At 31.5% G+C, this 16,493-nt stretch overlaps 2 protein-coding genes and 1 long non-coding RNA gene across 4 annotated transcripts; 1 reads left to right on the top strand and 2 right to left on the bottom strand.

Annotated features, from left to right (window-relative positions):
- Nucleotides 1-185: 185 nt before the first annotated feature.
- On the bottom strand, nt 186-2,215 carry LOC114168202. The gene is made up of 3 exons (XR_003600637.1): nt 2,015-2,215; nt 1,833-1,906; nt 186-425 (listed from the first exon to the last, which is right to left on the bottom strand). It is a non-coding gene; the product is annotated as an uncharacterized LOC114168202 (long non-coding RNA).
- Nucleotides 2,216-9,724: 7,509 nt separating this feature from the next.
- Nucleotides 9,725-11,555, top strand: LOC114168687 (NEDD8-specific protease 1). 2 transcript variants are annotated; one of them, XM_028053593.1, is made up of 2 exons: nt 9,725-9,881; nt 10,619-11,555. In XM_028053593.1, exon 2 carries the CDS (start codon nt 10,632-10,634, stop codon nt 11,316-11,318), a length of 687 nt encoding a protein of 228 aa, XP_027909394.1. In that variant the 5' UTR covers nt 9,725-9,881; nt 10,619-10,631; the 3' UTR covers nt 11,319-11,555. The 2 variants fall into 2 exon arrangements, with proteins under 2 accessions (XP_027909394.1, XP_027909395.1); XM_028053594.1 differs by having other exon boundaries at nt 9,753-9,881; nt 10,631-11,555.
- A 317-nt stretch (nt 11,556-11,872) lies between these two features.
- Nucleotides 11,873-16,493, bottom strand: LOC114168400 (arogenate dehydratase/prephenate dehydratase 2, chloroplastic-like). Its single transcript, XM_028053194.1, has 12 exons — nt 16,173-16,493; nt 16,023-16,075; nt 15,482-15,574; nt 14,982-15,182; nt 14,829-14,909; nt 13,447-13,542; nt 13,284-13,361; nt 13,076-13,165; nt 12,911-12,972; nt 12,672-12,753; nt 12,516-12,591; nt 11,873-12,122 (listed from the first exon to the last, which is right to left on the bottom strand). The coding sequence occupies exons 1-11, from the start codon at nt 16,411-16,413 to the stop codon at nt 12,532-12,534; spliced, it is 1,137 nt and encodes a 378-aa protein (XP_027908995.1). The 5' UTR covers nt 16,414-16,493; the 3' UTR covers nt 11,873-12,122; nt 12,516-12,531.

Here is a 16,493-nt window from a genome sequence, read left to right as displayed (position 1 = left end):
TAAAAACAAATGATAATATATTTTTTATACAAATATTGTAATAATCGTGAAATTATATTTATTTTTTTATAATTCACACAATTAGTGATTCAACCAATGTAGCTGTAAAAATGATTGCTTTATTACAAAATTAAAACAATAATTTACTAACTCAGTGTAACTTCCCAATTAATTAATGAGCGTAATTAAAAGAAAACGTCACATGATTATAATATAACAGCGCATTTCTGGAGTTTAAACATAAGACCTTACAACTAAGGCACACCACAGTGCCACCGAAAATAAAAGAGCATCATAAATAGTCTGTTGGAAACACAAGCATAAGAAAAGACTGACAAATACATAGGTCGTAGCCCTCAAGATATTCCAAGAAAGCTAAGCTGCAGAATCGCCTCTTGCCTGATGACCACGATTGTCCCTCGCATCTGCTCCCATCAATAAATTGATGATCACCGCAAAGATAGAAACACGACATACAAAGCAACCAACAAGAAAAGGGTAAGCTAGAGCCAATCAACATTTTTATCATACAGTTAAATATACTTTCATCATCCAATATCAATACAACATCCAAGCATGTCAAGACTTTTCAATCAATACACTACGACCCAACTCGACTCATCTGGATACGTATAACTTGGTCGGATTCAGCGGATGCCCGCACTTGTGGTGGATACCTCTGCTCACCCCCGAGCTACTAACCCCCGAGCTATATGTTACAAGTGTTACGATGGATCAATTTTCCCTCACCACAAGGTTAGCCCTTAATGAATTTTAGGCCTCCTGCTACTCTCACCACAGGAGTCAGTCCGCTCTAGGTGAGACTAACTGACTCCTCAGATGTCAGGATGCAACCTTACCTTGAATCTTTACCTAGTTATACAAATGGGGCACCACCATGGACACCCACTAACAGGTGCCATGAAATTACGTCCTGACTACTGAAGCGCGAGCCTGAAAGTCTCACCTAGAGACTCCAAGGAATTACGCACTGACACGGACCAACATATATAACAGCCAAGAATTTCCACATACATTACACATGAAATATCATACCAACATCCATAACCAATCCTCGTTTCTCATACATTGAATCAATACCAACTCGCTATTCCCAACCATGAGTAATGTGTTTCTCCTCATGCCAAAACCACGCCACTGGTCTACCAACCATCAGATCCATTGTAACTCATGCCAAATTCGTGACCACACGCACATACATATGTATCCAACTTCTCATGTACAACTCATATAAAAATCATGCCAAGCTCACAATCCCCCACATATAATCCCTTCCCAAACATGCATACTCATTCTCAATAAGCCATCACACAATAACCCATATAGCACAATTTAAACATCCAAGCATAGAGGAAACAACATCTCGGGACGTATCCTCGCCCAGCTCCTCGCTCAGGCTGGAGGGTCTCGCTCAAGCGAGAATGACTCTCGCTCAGGCGAGCTCCCCTCCGCCTAGGCGAGAGCTCGACGAAGAGAACAATAGCCCCTGCACGATCTCGCTTAGGCAAGACCCTCTTCGCCTAAGCGAGACGCTCGCTCGCTCAAAAAGAACAGCGGGTCGCCTGGGCGACCATTCGTGGAAAATTAGCTTAGGCGAGCCCCTGTTAACCTCGCCTAGGCGAGACCAAGTCACCTGGGCGAGTTTATCAGTGCCCGCCACTGTTTTCACCTGCAGCAGACTCGTGAGCGTACCCCAAACAACATTCCCACCATATCACACACCCATAACAGCAAGCAAACTCAAATAATCACAACCAACATCGAATAACAGACTCGTACCAAACAAGCAAGAGGGTTCTAGCTTCCCTTACCTGGAAAACCAGCTAGTAGTTGGATCCCTAGGCACCAACAGCGAACGCAACGACGCCTAGAGTGGATTAGTGAGCTGGAAAACAGTGTAACTAGATTAAAACGAGTTCACCCTGATTGACCCTAGTTGGAACCACGAAGAAGAAGCTAGATGGAACTAAGGTACGAGTTAGAACAGACTTACGTGAAGTGGAGTTCTGGTCGGAGTTCCCTTGGGGGTTGACGGCTAACCCTAGCAGAGCTCTGGAATGGAAAGGGAGGCAGTGTTTAGATTCAGATTGCAAAGTGAGGCTGAAAGGGAAACCCTAACAGCTTTAGGGCCTCTGCACCCTATGGGCCAGCCTTTAGGCTCAACAGATTAAGGCCAGCCTTTAGACATTAGGGCAGAAAAGGGAAAGCAGATTTTTAATGGACCTTACACTTCACCTGTCTATATACATAATAAATATGATAATTACACTTTCACTTTAAAAAAAAAAAAATTGTTTTACCTTATGTAAATCCCTATTAATTTATCTACGAACACTGATTTTATGTTTCTTATCAATAGAAACACTTTCTGCTATTATTCTAATGAATTGATAGAAGTCAAAATAATATAAAAATTCAAAGTCCATATAATTGTATTAAGTACAATTAAGTATAGTTCTATACAAGATTCAAAATCATACTTCAAAAAGGACCATTGTTTTAAAATGCGTGTCAATTTAAGGACAAAAAAAAATGTATTTATCAATCTGTCTTACATTTGTGTCATGTTATTTGTTTTGAATGCTTTCCAACATTGATGTTTTTGGGTCATTTCAACAAATAATTCAATTCAGTTGCATCCACCTAATAAAATTTTACAAAGGAGCACGTTAAATAATACAATTTGATGATTTTGTGAAATTACTTGAAAATAAAAAATATTACATTTCCTTCTTTAGTTTTAAATTTATAACTGTTTAGTAAACTAATTACAATGGATGAATTTTTTAAAGCAATGTTAATTAATTTTTCTGATTTTGTGTATATCTTACTAAACAAGCATTTATTTTTATTTTTGTCTAAAATATATTGAAAACATTGTTTAACTTTAATTGAACTTCAAGCGTAAGGAATGTTTACTTCCCATACACGCAATAAAATTATATTATTATTAATTCTAATATTAACCTATTCAATATATAATATAATCAATTAGTCATTATTAAAGTTAGATAAAACTTATTAGGAAAGACCTAACAGTTTGGAAGTTCTGGCAAACATTTAAGGCTTATTATGACCACAATCAGATTATTTTTGTTTTAAAAAAAGAATGAAGAGAGGGAAAGTTGATGTAACAAAGTCTACCTATAACATAACAGTATATATAACGAAAATTGCTTATATTTTTTCTTATGAACAAAGGAAATAATATGATACTATAGATATAATTTTTTTAAGATACCTATATTTGTGAAATTTATATTAAAATGTTATTTCTATTGATAAAAATATCTTATTGAATATACTTGTACCACTATTATTTGCATGAATATGTAAAATTAATGTTCAATTAAATTTTGAATTCTTGTTAAATGTCAATTTGGTAAATGTAATTATTTTAACCACTTGTTAAAAGTACGATTTTTGTAATTAATATAAAATAATATCGAAACAATAAAAATTACTTATAATTTTATATTAATTATAATATTATTTTATTACTCACAAAATCATCCTACATTTCTTAATATTTCTTAATATAAGATACAAGAAAATAATAATAAATCTCACGTCACCACTTAACAAAAAAAGCTTAATGAGATGGGAACTCACTTTAAAAAATATAGTACTTAAAAGATTTAATAAAGACCTAATTAAAAATATCTAAATCTAAGAAAGATTTAAAACTTAATTAAATCTAAATTAAAATTATAATAAGAAATATATCTAAATTTAAGAGACTCAAAAATTAATTAAACTTAAAATTAAATAATATATTACCAACTATGATTCTTTTAAATTTGGAAAATTGAAAGACCGAACTTACAATTACACTAATATTAATTAAGATTATATATTCACAAACTAAGAAAAACATTAAAAGTGAGTTTAAACATAAAAATAATGAATTTTAGTTATAGAAAGATGAAAACATTTTTTTACTGAAACTAAAATAAAACTCATTAATCTTTTAGATTAAACTTATATATTTAAGCTTTAATTAATCTATGTCCTCAAATATTTTGTATTATGTGAGGTATCAAATGAACTAAATCAAGTGATAGTAGTTAAGAAATATTTCAAGATATACTTTTTATTTATACTTTTGTTACAATAATTAATATATAATTTACTTACTCAAAATCATGTAATCAGTGTAATTTGTATCTCATTTATTCATAATTTTGTTATTTTCAAAGGCATAATGTTTATTTAACCTTTTTAGCATTATTTTTTGTCATGTTTCAGAAAAAAAAAATCAAGAACAATGACAATGGTTACAAAACTTTTGAAGGTCATTATTTTTTCTATTTCATTTTATCTATAAGTTTTTCAAGTTGAAATCTATACTGAATATGAATTCACTCATTTTGTGCACATATTTCCTGTTTTATTATTAATTACGTTTTAAAATATTACATTTTACAATGGTGAAGAAAAAAAAATAGTGAATATAAACTACTCACTCATTAAAAACTAGAAAATAATAACAAATATAAATTACTCATTCATTAAAAAATACTTTATACATTTTAAGTTTTTCACATTATAGTTATAACTTTTAAAATAATATAAATATTCAAGGTGAGTCAACTCCGTTTACAAGATTACTCACTTGAATTAAAAATAAGTGATTCAAACACAACTTATTTTGTATGTAATAAGTCATAATTTTTAAGATTTGTCTCATTAATTCATGTAAAAATAAAAAATAATTTCTTTTATCATTTCTAAATATTCAAATTTGCAAGATCGATTTAGAAGTAAAACTCATAAATTATCGATCCGAAATCAGAATAAAAAATTAAAAAAATTCAAACATTGAAAACATAAAATTTAAAAAGTGCTAATCAAAATTTCAACCCCATCACTGCTGATGAAATCTCCAAATTTTCTTGCACAGACCCTGAAACCAGAAAATGATTGTTATTGTTTGATTCACAGTCTATGATATGGAGCAAAGAATCCAAATACGAGAGGGAAGAAAAGGATAAAGCTTCGTACACCAAGATCTTAGCATCGACGCCAGGAGCACCGATGCAGAGGAGTACTGACGCCGATGATCACCGATGTGGGACAGCATCCATGCATACCAACGAACAAAACATGATGTTGGAGATGAAGCTATGTGTGGCGTGTACGAGGCTGAGGGAAGTTAGAGTTTGTTTTGGTTGTAGAAATATGAAGAAGAGGGAAATTAAATTATTTGAAGTTACATGTTTAATTTTAAGTATAATTGGTACCTAATTTTTGTTAAGTTGAATTTGGTTTCTATATTTTTTGTTTATTCAATTTAGTATCCCAATTATTTAAAAAGATTCAATTTGGTCCAACTTAACGGAGATGACCAAATTGAATCTTTTTAGATGATTGGAGTATTAAATTGAACAAACCAAAAGTATAAGGACTAAATTGAACTTAACCAAAAAATTGGGGTATCAAATCAGCAATTATACCCTAATTTTAAGGTGTGGGTTCTTTTGAAATATATGTACGTTGTGGTTCAGTTTACTATAAGCTGACTCAAACCCTCATAAACTTGTGAGTTAAATAAGTTGAATTCATTATGACTCATGATTGGTAAAAGTTTTTTTTTTAATTCAGTCTAATTCGAATATGTGATGAGTCGGGTTAACTCATGAGTTGTTGTAAGTCTCATATCGATTAAAGATAAGACAATCTCCTAGTATATAACTTGGGTACAAATCTCACGTAACATAGATTTTGGTTCACTTTGACATGTTCATCCTTTATTTATGTTCATGATTTGTTACATTACAATTTCACAATGGTATGTGCTAAGATTGATTTGAAATCTATATATTTTTGTATTAGATCAAAGTCTAAAAGTGAAAATAACTTTTGGGATCAAATGTAATTATTATGAATGTGTGTTTATTGATGATATATTGATTTACTTTTATGCTCATAATAAAAATGAACCACATTTGAGAACCATGTCAAGCATTTTGAAAGAGAAAATATTTTTTTTGCAAAATTGTTGAAGTGTGAATTTTGGATGTCAAAAGTTCAGTTTTGGTAGTATTTTAACTCAACCAAAGAGATTTTTATAGCTCATTCTAAAGTTGAAGTAGTTCTTTAGTAAAAGAGTCCTAAGACGATTTCAAATATAAAAATTTTGTTAAGTTGACTAGATATTACAAGAGATTCAGATAAAGATTCTCCAAGATAATAAATCCTCTAACTCAGTAACCATATATATTAACATTTTGTTTGAATAGAGAAGTATGATTTTCTTAGAGTTGAAATAGAGTTTGGGATCTGTATTTATGTAAGAAAAAAAATCGTCTTTTATGCTTTTTAACAATTAAAATTCATGAGAAAAAGTATTTACTTATTAAGTATAGTTGATTGTTGTGGTACTTACTTTAAAGATATGAAATCGTTATTTTTGTAGTGTTAAATTTAAATGCTTTTACTTTGAAGATGTTATTTGTGTTGTGCTAGATTTAATATGTTAAGTGATTGCAAGAGTTTGAAGTATTTGTTTAATTAGAAAGAGTTAAACATGCTAAAAAGAAGGTGATATGTCTTAAATGATATGTTTTATATGATAAATAAAAAGTTAGAGTTTATAAAAGCTTTTTGAGATATGAGTTTGGATGTAAGAATGGAATTTGATCATATTAGTTGCAATATGTTGGCCTTTTTTAAAAATACAAGTTAAGTAGGTTTTAAGCTTAAGTCAACCTCACAAAACCAACTTGTAAGGTGAGGTTTGCACCCAATTATATACTATGAAATTGTCTTATCTCTAGTCTATGTGGGACTTCCAACAATAATGGAGTTTGGTTATGGTTTCAAGAGGGGGAATATCAATATGATTTGGAAATGGATTGAATTTTATGTGTTGTGATGTTATAAGATTACTAGGAAGGAATGTCTGATGGCTATTGTAATGTTATGCATTGGACAGGGATCCTCTTTGTGAATTCGTCCTTACTCTACTAGACTCACAAACTCATATAGAGGATAAAGTCTAAGTAGTGAAAAGTAGAGGAGGTTCCTATAGTTGGATTTGGATTCAGGGACCCCTTTTGTTTTATAAGTGAACTTACACTGTCCTGAAGGATGAGGAACCATGTACCATTACTAGATTGTAATATTTTAGGATTTAAATATTTCATTTTACATGACAAGAGCAAGCCTTTTAGGGGCCCAAGTCAATGCATAAATCTAGATATTCAGTATAAAATGTGTATATACATGAGTTGTATTGAATGGAGTGTGCAAAACTGAGTATTCATTTGGCTTGATAATTTTATCATTTGAGAACATGTTATATGAAAGTTTATTTATGCATAGTCAAAGTTAACATTAGCTTACCCTTCTCACTTTGTTGGTCGTGTATTTTCTTTTGCAATAATCATTATTATGGTTATTATGGCGTGAGCAGATAGAGTTGCAGGTAATGGTGAAGTTAAGCCATAAGAGAGGTAGTAGCGTCCGGAGTGTTTTGCATTGTGTTTAAATGTATATGAACATTATGTATAGTGTAGTGGTACTATTTTCATTTAGAAATTATAAGTAAATGTATGTACTTATTTTGAACAAACTTTTATACCAAGAACTGTAACTACATTATATTTTCGATGTTCATCCGGTCAAGATTGTTCTATATCAATAATGTGATATATATATATATATATATATATATTGAGGTTGTTACATGATTTCTTAGCATGATCTTATAAAAATGGTTTCAAAGGACAAGAAATTTTGTTATTGGAAAAATAAGACTTGAGATTTTAATAAAGGTAATTTGTAAGTAGATAAATATATAAAAAAGCCTATAAGTAGGTTATAAGTATTCATCATTTGTTTCATTGGAGATTTTATCTCCTAAGCTCTATTATCTCTAAATGCTCTTTAAGTTAAAAGGATGATTGTTATATTGTTGATCTGACATAATACAACCATGAGGAGGTAGTAATGTGAGTGTTAAATTGAGACAATCTAATTATTGATTTGACAAGTAGTTCGTTTCTTACAGAGATTTAGTTTCCTTTCTTGTTCGTTTCGGTAAAAAGGATGTTGGTAAAAGATTTGACACTAAGATTACTATAAAGTCTTGTATATAATTTTTTATACATTGTATAAGAAAGATTTTACTTGTACACACATGTTACTTTTAGGTAAAAGAAGTTATTTAGATGTGGAAAAAACATATTAGTTGCATTAGTACATCATATGTATGATGAATTAGATTACAATATTGACATGTGATTATTAAGAATTTGTGTTTGTTAATATATGTGAAATTTATGAAAGTCTGTGATGGTGTAAGTAAAATAGTTTTTTTTTTTGTAATTATTGTAGTTTAAGCAGTGAGTATTTAATATATGCGTAATTTTATTCAAAAATTGCGTGATGCTTAAATCAAATGATAACTTGAAACTCTAGCAATAGAGATTATAAGTGAAGTTACTCAAACATCGAAATGAAAGACTTATTAATGATGAATATTATTTTTAGTTTCAATGAATTTTGAACCTAATCAAAATGTAGATGTAATTTATAATGAAATTATATGAACATATATGAAATTTAGATAATGATGTTATCAATTATGAAGTCTAAAACTTGTAGAATTGGAAAATGAAAATTTTGACATACAAAATTACCATTAGATTGAAAAAGACATAAAAATAGACATCACAAACAATAAAGTTTTATAACCTTTAAGAATTATCACAACAAATAGAAAATTCTTGATAAAATTAAAACAATTGAGGAAAAAATCTTAACAAAACATCTCTCTCATCTCAAATGATAATCAAATTTGTGGATATTTTATTCAAAGTCTAACAATTGGTCCTTCTCTTCTATTCCAAACAAACAATACATTGATTAGCATCTCCCTCCCATTAACCTTCATATGTTAAACCCTGCATCTCTATTATATATATATTAATTATCATCTTTTATGAAGTTCCTAGGTCAATTTAATTTTTATTGTTGTCATGGATTTTTTAACTCTTGTATTGAATTTTGAGCTTTCACTTAATCTTAAATATGGGTTTCATAGTTGTTAAGAGTTTGAGTTTGTTCAATGCATAAGATTCAAAGAAGTGTGAGACCATGAATTTCGTGATAATCATCAAGCATCATGTTTAAATATAACTTCAAATTTGAAAACATTTTTAAAAAAATTATACATACTAACTAAATAAACAAAAAGTGATTTATAAAATTCATTTAAATTAACTATTGAAAGATCAAGTTAATGATTGTGAAAGAAATTGAGCAAATACAAAAGAAATTAAAAAAAATATTTGAAGGAATAAAGACAAATGAATAAGAAAATTTATAGAAAAAATAAATTTAGTTTAAAAAACTAAAGGGTAAAAATAAATAGAAAATATATGAAAATTAGTTAGAAAAAAAGATGAAAAACAAGGAAAAATAGACAGAAAAAAGAAGAAGTACAAATGGGTAGAAAATTATATAAAATGGTAGAGAAATGAGTCTGTTGTTATTTTTCTTAAACAGTGTAAGTATAGAATACAAGTAGTGCTTTTCATCTTTACCATAATTTAAATATATATAACTAAAATAAACTTATATTTAATAAATTTTATCATTTAAGTTTTTAAGTTGCAAATATTAATTTCTAATTTATAAAATTTTATTTTATAAATCTTGGTTCATGTTAAAATCTTGCAACCATGAATGTAAAGAGAATGAAGAAGAAAATTAACCTTTCATGTCAAAAGCAGCACTGTTTGACACATCACATGCTATAAATAGTACTTTCATCTTCAATTTTCTCTGACGCAGTGGCATCGCAATTGTTCACCTCTACTTGCGCAATCTCTGTAACTGTGCGTCATTATCTGGTATAGCTTTGATTGATTCTTGCATTTTCTCTTTCTTTTCATTATTTTCACATATACCAATGTGTTCCAATTTAAATTCCAAGATACTGCAAGATTAGGTTTGATATATAACAAAACAAACAAGGTTTTTTTTTTTTTTCCATTATTTGAAGTTGGAGTTTAATAGTTTGCCCCCAAACTTCTTTCTCCGGAGACCATTTCTGATGAAAATAAATTAACATAAGTTTTAATAGGTAGAAACAAGATTACTCATCTCTTGACCCAATCGATGTATAAACGGTTGCAACCATTATTCATTCGACCAAATCCCTATAGAATGAAAGTTTAAACCTAAACACATCTATTTGATTTTCTGAATTATTTCTTCTCTTATGAAGTTGTTCTTGATTTTTATTTTCTGCTGTTGATGATTGAAGGTAATTTAGTTTTACCATCAGAAATTCTGATGTCTGGAGAAACATCTTCCAACTTAAACAAAAATTTGACAATTTGGATTTATACTAAATAACATATTGAGAACTGTAATGTCTTTGCGGATGTGTAGAAGAACCCCAAGCAATAATAGATTGTTTGTTTATTTTTCTCACACTTTTAAGGTATTGCATGTTGTACTTTAGCTATTAGAACATGAAATAGCACAATTGCTAGCTCTATGTGCCTTTCCCTTTTCTTTTCCTTTGGAGATTGTAGGTGATAATTTGGTTTAGATTTGTCCTAATTTGTTTTCACCATGCTAGCCTTCTTACTAGGATGAAGAAATCACGAGCAGATGAGAAGATTCTCGGCTACAATGATGTGGTGCTTAGACAATCAGATCTTGAAATCCTTAGTGGTCCATATTATTTGAATGATAGGATTATTGAGTTTTATTTCAGTTATCTTTGTTCAAGCCATTCCTCTGAGGATATACTGCTGGTTCCACCATCCATTGCATTTTGGATAATGCAATGTCCTGTGGTTGAGTCTCTCGGTGATTTCATAGAACCCCTGCATTTGTCTGATAAGGCACTGGTTATGTTCCCCATCAATGACAATGATGATGTTGACAGAGCTGAAGGTGGTTCTCATTGGAGCTTAGTTGCATATTGCCGCAATGCTAATGTGTTTGTTCACCATGATAGTTGCAGAGGTATGAATGCAGCACCTGCCAAGAAACTCTATAAAGCTGTTGCTGGATACATGGGATCCTCTGGATCAGCTTCTGAGGCTAGCTTTCAGGAATGCACTAATTCACCCATGCAAGATAATGGTTATGACTGTGGTTTATATGTGACAGCCACAGCAAGAACAATATGCAACTGGCATGCAAATCATAAGAATGCGGATATGAATGATTTGTGGTTTTCTGCTGTGAAGGATCAGGTTACTTCTTCTGCGGTTGCCAGCATGCGAGGTGAGATCCTGGCCTTGATCAGAGATCTAATGGCAAGACATTGAGAATGGCATGTTCCAGCTTAAAATCTGTCTTATTTTGTATTTGGAGTCTTAAAGTTAAGTTTGAGCTTTTCTATATCTTCATTTATGAGAAGTATGAACCACAAATTTGAACTTAAAAATTTCAACACTGTTGGGTCTATTTGACCCATTTGAAGCAATGCATAGGAACAGTGATGTCCGATTATGTCCGATTATTTAACATTCATCGTTAGTGAGATCATATCATTTTTAAGTCTTATTCACAATATTGATTATTTAACATTCAACATTAGTGAGATCATGTCATTTGTAAGTCTTATTTACAATATTTTTCAACATGAAAAATATGTTATTTATTCTTATAACCTACAGTCATATGTCTCTTACGAGTATTGATATACCATTCAATATTAGTAATATTAGTTATTGATCCTCATCTAATTATTTATCAAATTATGATAATGAGTTATATCTGATAAAGAAAAGCAATCAAACCGAATTTTAAATTTGATTAGTGAAGAGTACTTTTGTACACAGAGGGGCAGAACATGTGCAAACATTTCAGAGTGGGACAATTGGTAAAGAAAAAAAATATTTTAACTAACATTTAAAACGTAATAATAATAAAAAAAAAAGACATGGCTATTCATTGTAGCTAGATCTGAAAACATAGATAGCGGGCAGGGTGTCAAAATGTTAAGAAGCTTTTACATTTGATACAATTTCCTGTTCTGTATGAAGCAATCTAAACTCTGTATATCCATCAACATGATTTAACCACTGGAAGTACCACGTCGCACGCAAAAGCAATCCTATTCTGCATTCCTGCATCACCAAAAGCGTACAAAATTAATTTAATGAAAGGTACAGAATAAAATGCCCATCATAAACTATACATTTGAGTCCACAAACATGCTAAACCCAATAAAAAATATCTAGATTTTATTCCCAACAAAAGCAGTAATCTATTGGCAACATGTTACTCATTCAATTTTAACAATGAGAAACATCTATCAGAAAAAAAATATAATTTTTACATAGGATATCTTCTCTTTTTCTGGCAAGACGGAGGATGCATGACATCTTTAACTACAAGATTAGTTGTTTTGCAATAAAAGATAAGGTATACCAAAAGTTTCAAAATTGGAGGTTATTTACATTCGGTAAACTAATCTAATCTCAAAATTGTTCCGATACATGACCATACATGACCCTCACCTCTTTTGGAAATTATTCACGTCGAGCTAGTGTCCACTGGATAGCTCCCTAGCACTCGCAAGAATGTAGCAAACTCCTGTTATGTGTATCGGTTTTAGAATATGTACTCACCAGTAAAACTTTCAATGTGCTTTAAAGGGTTAAATTAAAACCAACCTTTAGATGCCTTAGGGCATTTTGTGCATTCTGATTAGCCATTGATTCTTCAAAATCAACATAAAAAAGATAATCAAAGTACCTGTATAAGATAAGAACTACGGTCATAACAATCACTAGCAATATACCTTTTTCTTTAAGACAACACTCATAATGATTTTAAGTTTTTAATTAATTAGTTTAAATGATGAATGTGTTAGAGTTTAGAAAAAGATAGCTATGACTTTCAGCAAATATACTTGGAATTGCTGCTATCATCTGCTGCTCGCAGAGGTTGGTTTCGCAGAGGACGGCTTTCAATCTGTTCAAAAAACAAATGAATTATATAACTAGAAAGGCCTAAAAAGCATGCTTGCTAACCTCCTCAAAAGATATAACAGGTGATGCCAAGAGAGACAACAAACCTTTGTAAGGTTAACCTGACGCAATGCAAAAACAGCAAGAGCCTTGAAAAGAACCCCAGGACCTTCTTCTAAAGAAAAAACTATGCTTGTCTGACAAATCAATAGCAATATTTAATATTGATTAGTAAGCATAAAAACCAATCAATGTAGGAATCCGGAGAAATATGATGTTTTCTGTTCAATAATTTCTTCTATTTATTCTGAGTACCTTAAATGGCCTATCAGTGCCTGGAATTATAGGTTCTCGGGCTAACATTAAAAATCGAGTGACATTATCACTATCATCCTGCAAATGCAAACCTATTAGCAATGAAATCTACTGCGAACCGAAACTTCCAATAACAGGTCAAACTGATGCCATCAACCCAGACCTGAATGTCTTCAGCAAGTATATTCAAGCCATAGATCTTTGCAGCAGAATAACTAGCGACTGCTCCTGCATCTTGTAGTCCGAGCAAGGCAACTTGCTACAATTTGTAACAATAGGATAAGTGATACTAAAAAACAAGTAGGCAGTAGCAATACAAATTGAATCTCAATCGAATACCCCAAGGTACAACATCTAATCATGTCGTCAGAAGATGACAAGAATATGCCAAAATTCTCAGCAGATTAGAATTTGACCAAGGATGGACCTACTTATAACTAAGGCCTCTGTTTGGGATGGTTGCAAGTTTTTGGTTTTTAGTTTTAAATGCAAATTTAAAACAAAACATCTTCAGACAAAATAAAGTTTAACTGGTTTTTTTTTACGTGATTTTAAATCACTCTTATCCTTAGTTTCCAAAACAATGCAAAAAGATTTTATTTTACTTCTCTTTTTTAATTTTATGGTGGTCCCTTACACAATAACCTAAGAATATCACACCACAGTATCACTTATTAAGGATCTTAACAAGTCGTTTTTCAGTGAAATCTTGGGAGAAAAGGTTCTACATGTTTGGATAGGGTCTAAATATACAAAATGCTCTCAAATATAAAGGAAAGAAGCATGTTTCCTAGAAAAAGTGGGAATTGTTCTAATGATGCCAAATTCTTTGCAGTACAAAAATTTAATAATAACCATTGCTCAACAGAAACACCAGAAATTATGTCAGCTACCTATCTTTTATTACAACATATGATAAATATCTTATATATCAATTTTTTTATTGGTAGAGCATCCTAATTGATCTCTTAGGGTGCGTTTGTTAAGACGAATAAGCTAGCTACTAGATTATAGACTAGTTTGACCGACTAAGTGTTGGGAAATCCTCAAATTAGCTTATTTTAAGAGTTTCTTATAAGCTACCCAGCAAGCTTCCATTTTTTAGCTTAATTAATTTTCTTCCCGTACTCTCTTGCATCTTAATACACTTCCTTATTATTTTTAAGATCATTTTAACTATTATTACTTATTTCAGTCTTATAGACACAATTAATTATTTATTGTATTTTCAATATTTTGTAGGGCTACTATTTTAATTTTGTATGCAGCTCAAATTAAAAAAAGACTTAACATCACAAATTAAATAAACAAATGTTTAATTACATGATACAATGTGAAAATAATAGAGAGAAATTCAATGTAACAGTAATTTTAATTACATGATACAATGTGAATATCATATCAAGAATATAAGAGCAAATCCTTAAATTATTTGTATTTATTGCCATTGATATCAATCTGGTGTAGTAGTTCAGACTCGTGGTTTCGAGGTCCCTTGAATGTATTTTTTTGTCTTTCAACATCTTTCAATAGTTCTACACTTACCTTAGCGGCACCAGCTGTATCATCAACTGCTTCTCGTACCAATCCCAATTTTGTCAGTGTGTTCTCACATTGAGCAAGAGCCTGAAAAAAAGTGTCAGTCTGGGACATGTTTGTCACTGGGAGAAGGTAAGACTTAAAACGTTAGAATCACACCTGTGGATGACTTAGAACCCGGTTCAAATCCTCAAGTTTAACACCATGGTTTGCCATCAAACAGTGACGAACAGCATATTTCACTTCTCCTACTATATGTAAACTATGCCGAAGTAAAAGGTCATAATTTCTGTGGATACTCCCTCCTAAAGAATTCTCAATTGGCAAAACTGCTCTGTCCACAATCCACCTTTCAACAGCCTAAAACAGAAAACCAAAAATGAGAGAAACAATGAGATTACACCTCTTGGAAAATGTCTATACAAAAAGGTTACCACAATAAGAAAAAAACAACAAGAATCTAAGACTAAGAGCTAAGAACTGGAATGTTTGATTTTGAATTTAAGGTGTTCGGGCAGTAATGAAAAAATAAGAGATAAAGTTCTCTGGACAAAAACTATACAGATTAAGATGAATTCCATGAAGAAAAACAGGGGAAACCAATAAAGAAACATAAAAAAGAGATTACAGATCAAGAAGAAAGGGTAACAATACTTTACATCAAAAGCGGTTTCAAATTGTTCACACGGCACAGCTTCACAATTTGGGTAGGCCTTATGTGCTGCTGATTCACTGTACGCACCATGAACCCCCTGAAAATGCAGTATTTAGCTATATGAAATCATAAACAATGGGTGTTAAACTTCAATTGCAAAACACCGATTTACACCCTCATTCAACATAAATTACCATCTACAGTACGATTGTCGACTCTCCAACGATAATTATACTGAAAAACAATCTATAAACTCTATATACAATTAGCTCAGTCACTCATACAATTGATAAATAAAAGAAAAAAAAGAATCAAATGAGAGTATAGAGTAGTTCATGCATGAGCACAGCCACACCTAGTAATAAACCTCAAGAAAGTAATGTCAATTAATTGTTTTAAAACAAGATCCACGGTCTATTTTATCGCTATTTTGATGATTGTGCTTGTATACAGTGAATTATGTAAGAATTGCTAGTTAGCGTACACAGACAACAAGAAAAAACGATTCCACTAATAATCATGCAATGTGACAAGCAAGCAAACACCTGATATGCAACACGAAGTCCAGAACCGTCAGAAACTGAAGCAGATAAAGGTCCTGAAAATTGAATCGCGAAAATCGTCAATTGTAATAGCTACCAGAAAGATAGAAAAAAAGAAAAGGAGAAAGCATGGAATAGGATGTAAATAGGTACGCGGAAGAATGAGCGGATCGCGGGAAACGACGTCGTTGGGGCTGGTTCGCAATTCGACTGAGTGAGGTTTATCAGCGAGATCGTTCTTCTTCTGCTTTCCCTCGTGAAGAGAAGCGCGAATGCTGAGGTTACGGTACCGTTTTGCGTGAAGCGTAAGGTTGAGGAACGGCACGGCGTCTGACGGCGAACATTGGCGGTGGAGATAGGGCGGAGGGTGGGCTACGATTCGCGACGCTGCCATCGAGACACAGTCAGAGACAGCGTTTGGTTTTGCAGAGTATGGACTCCAAAGTCCGTTTGTTTATTTATTTATTTACTTTT

The sequence above is a fragment of the Vigna unguiculata genome, chromosome 11 (assembly GCF_004118075.2).
Source record: "Vigna unguiculata cultivar IT97K-499-35 chromosome 11, ASM411807v1, whole genome shotgun sequence".
In the NCBI taxonomy this organism is placed as follows: domain Eukaryota; kingdom Viridiplantae; phylum Streptophyta; class Magnoliopsida; order Fabales; family Fabaceae; genus Vigna; species Vigna unguiculata.
Note: the sequence above shows the minus strand (reverse complement) of the source record. Positions and strands in the feature narration are given on the sequence as shown.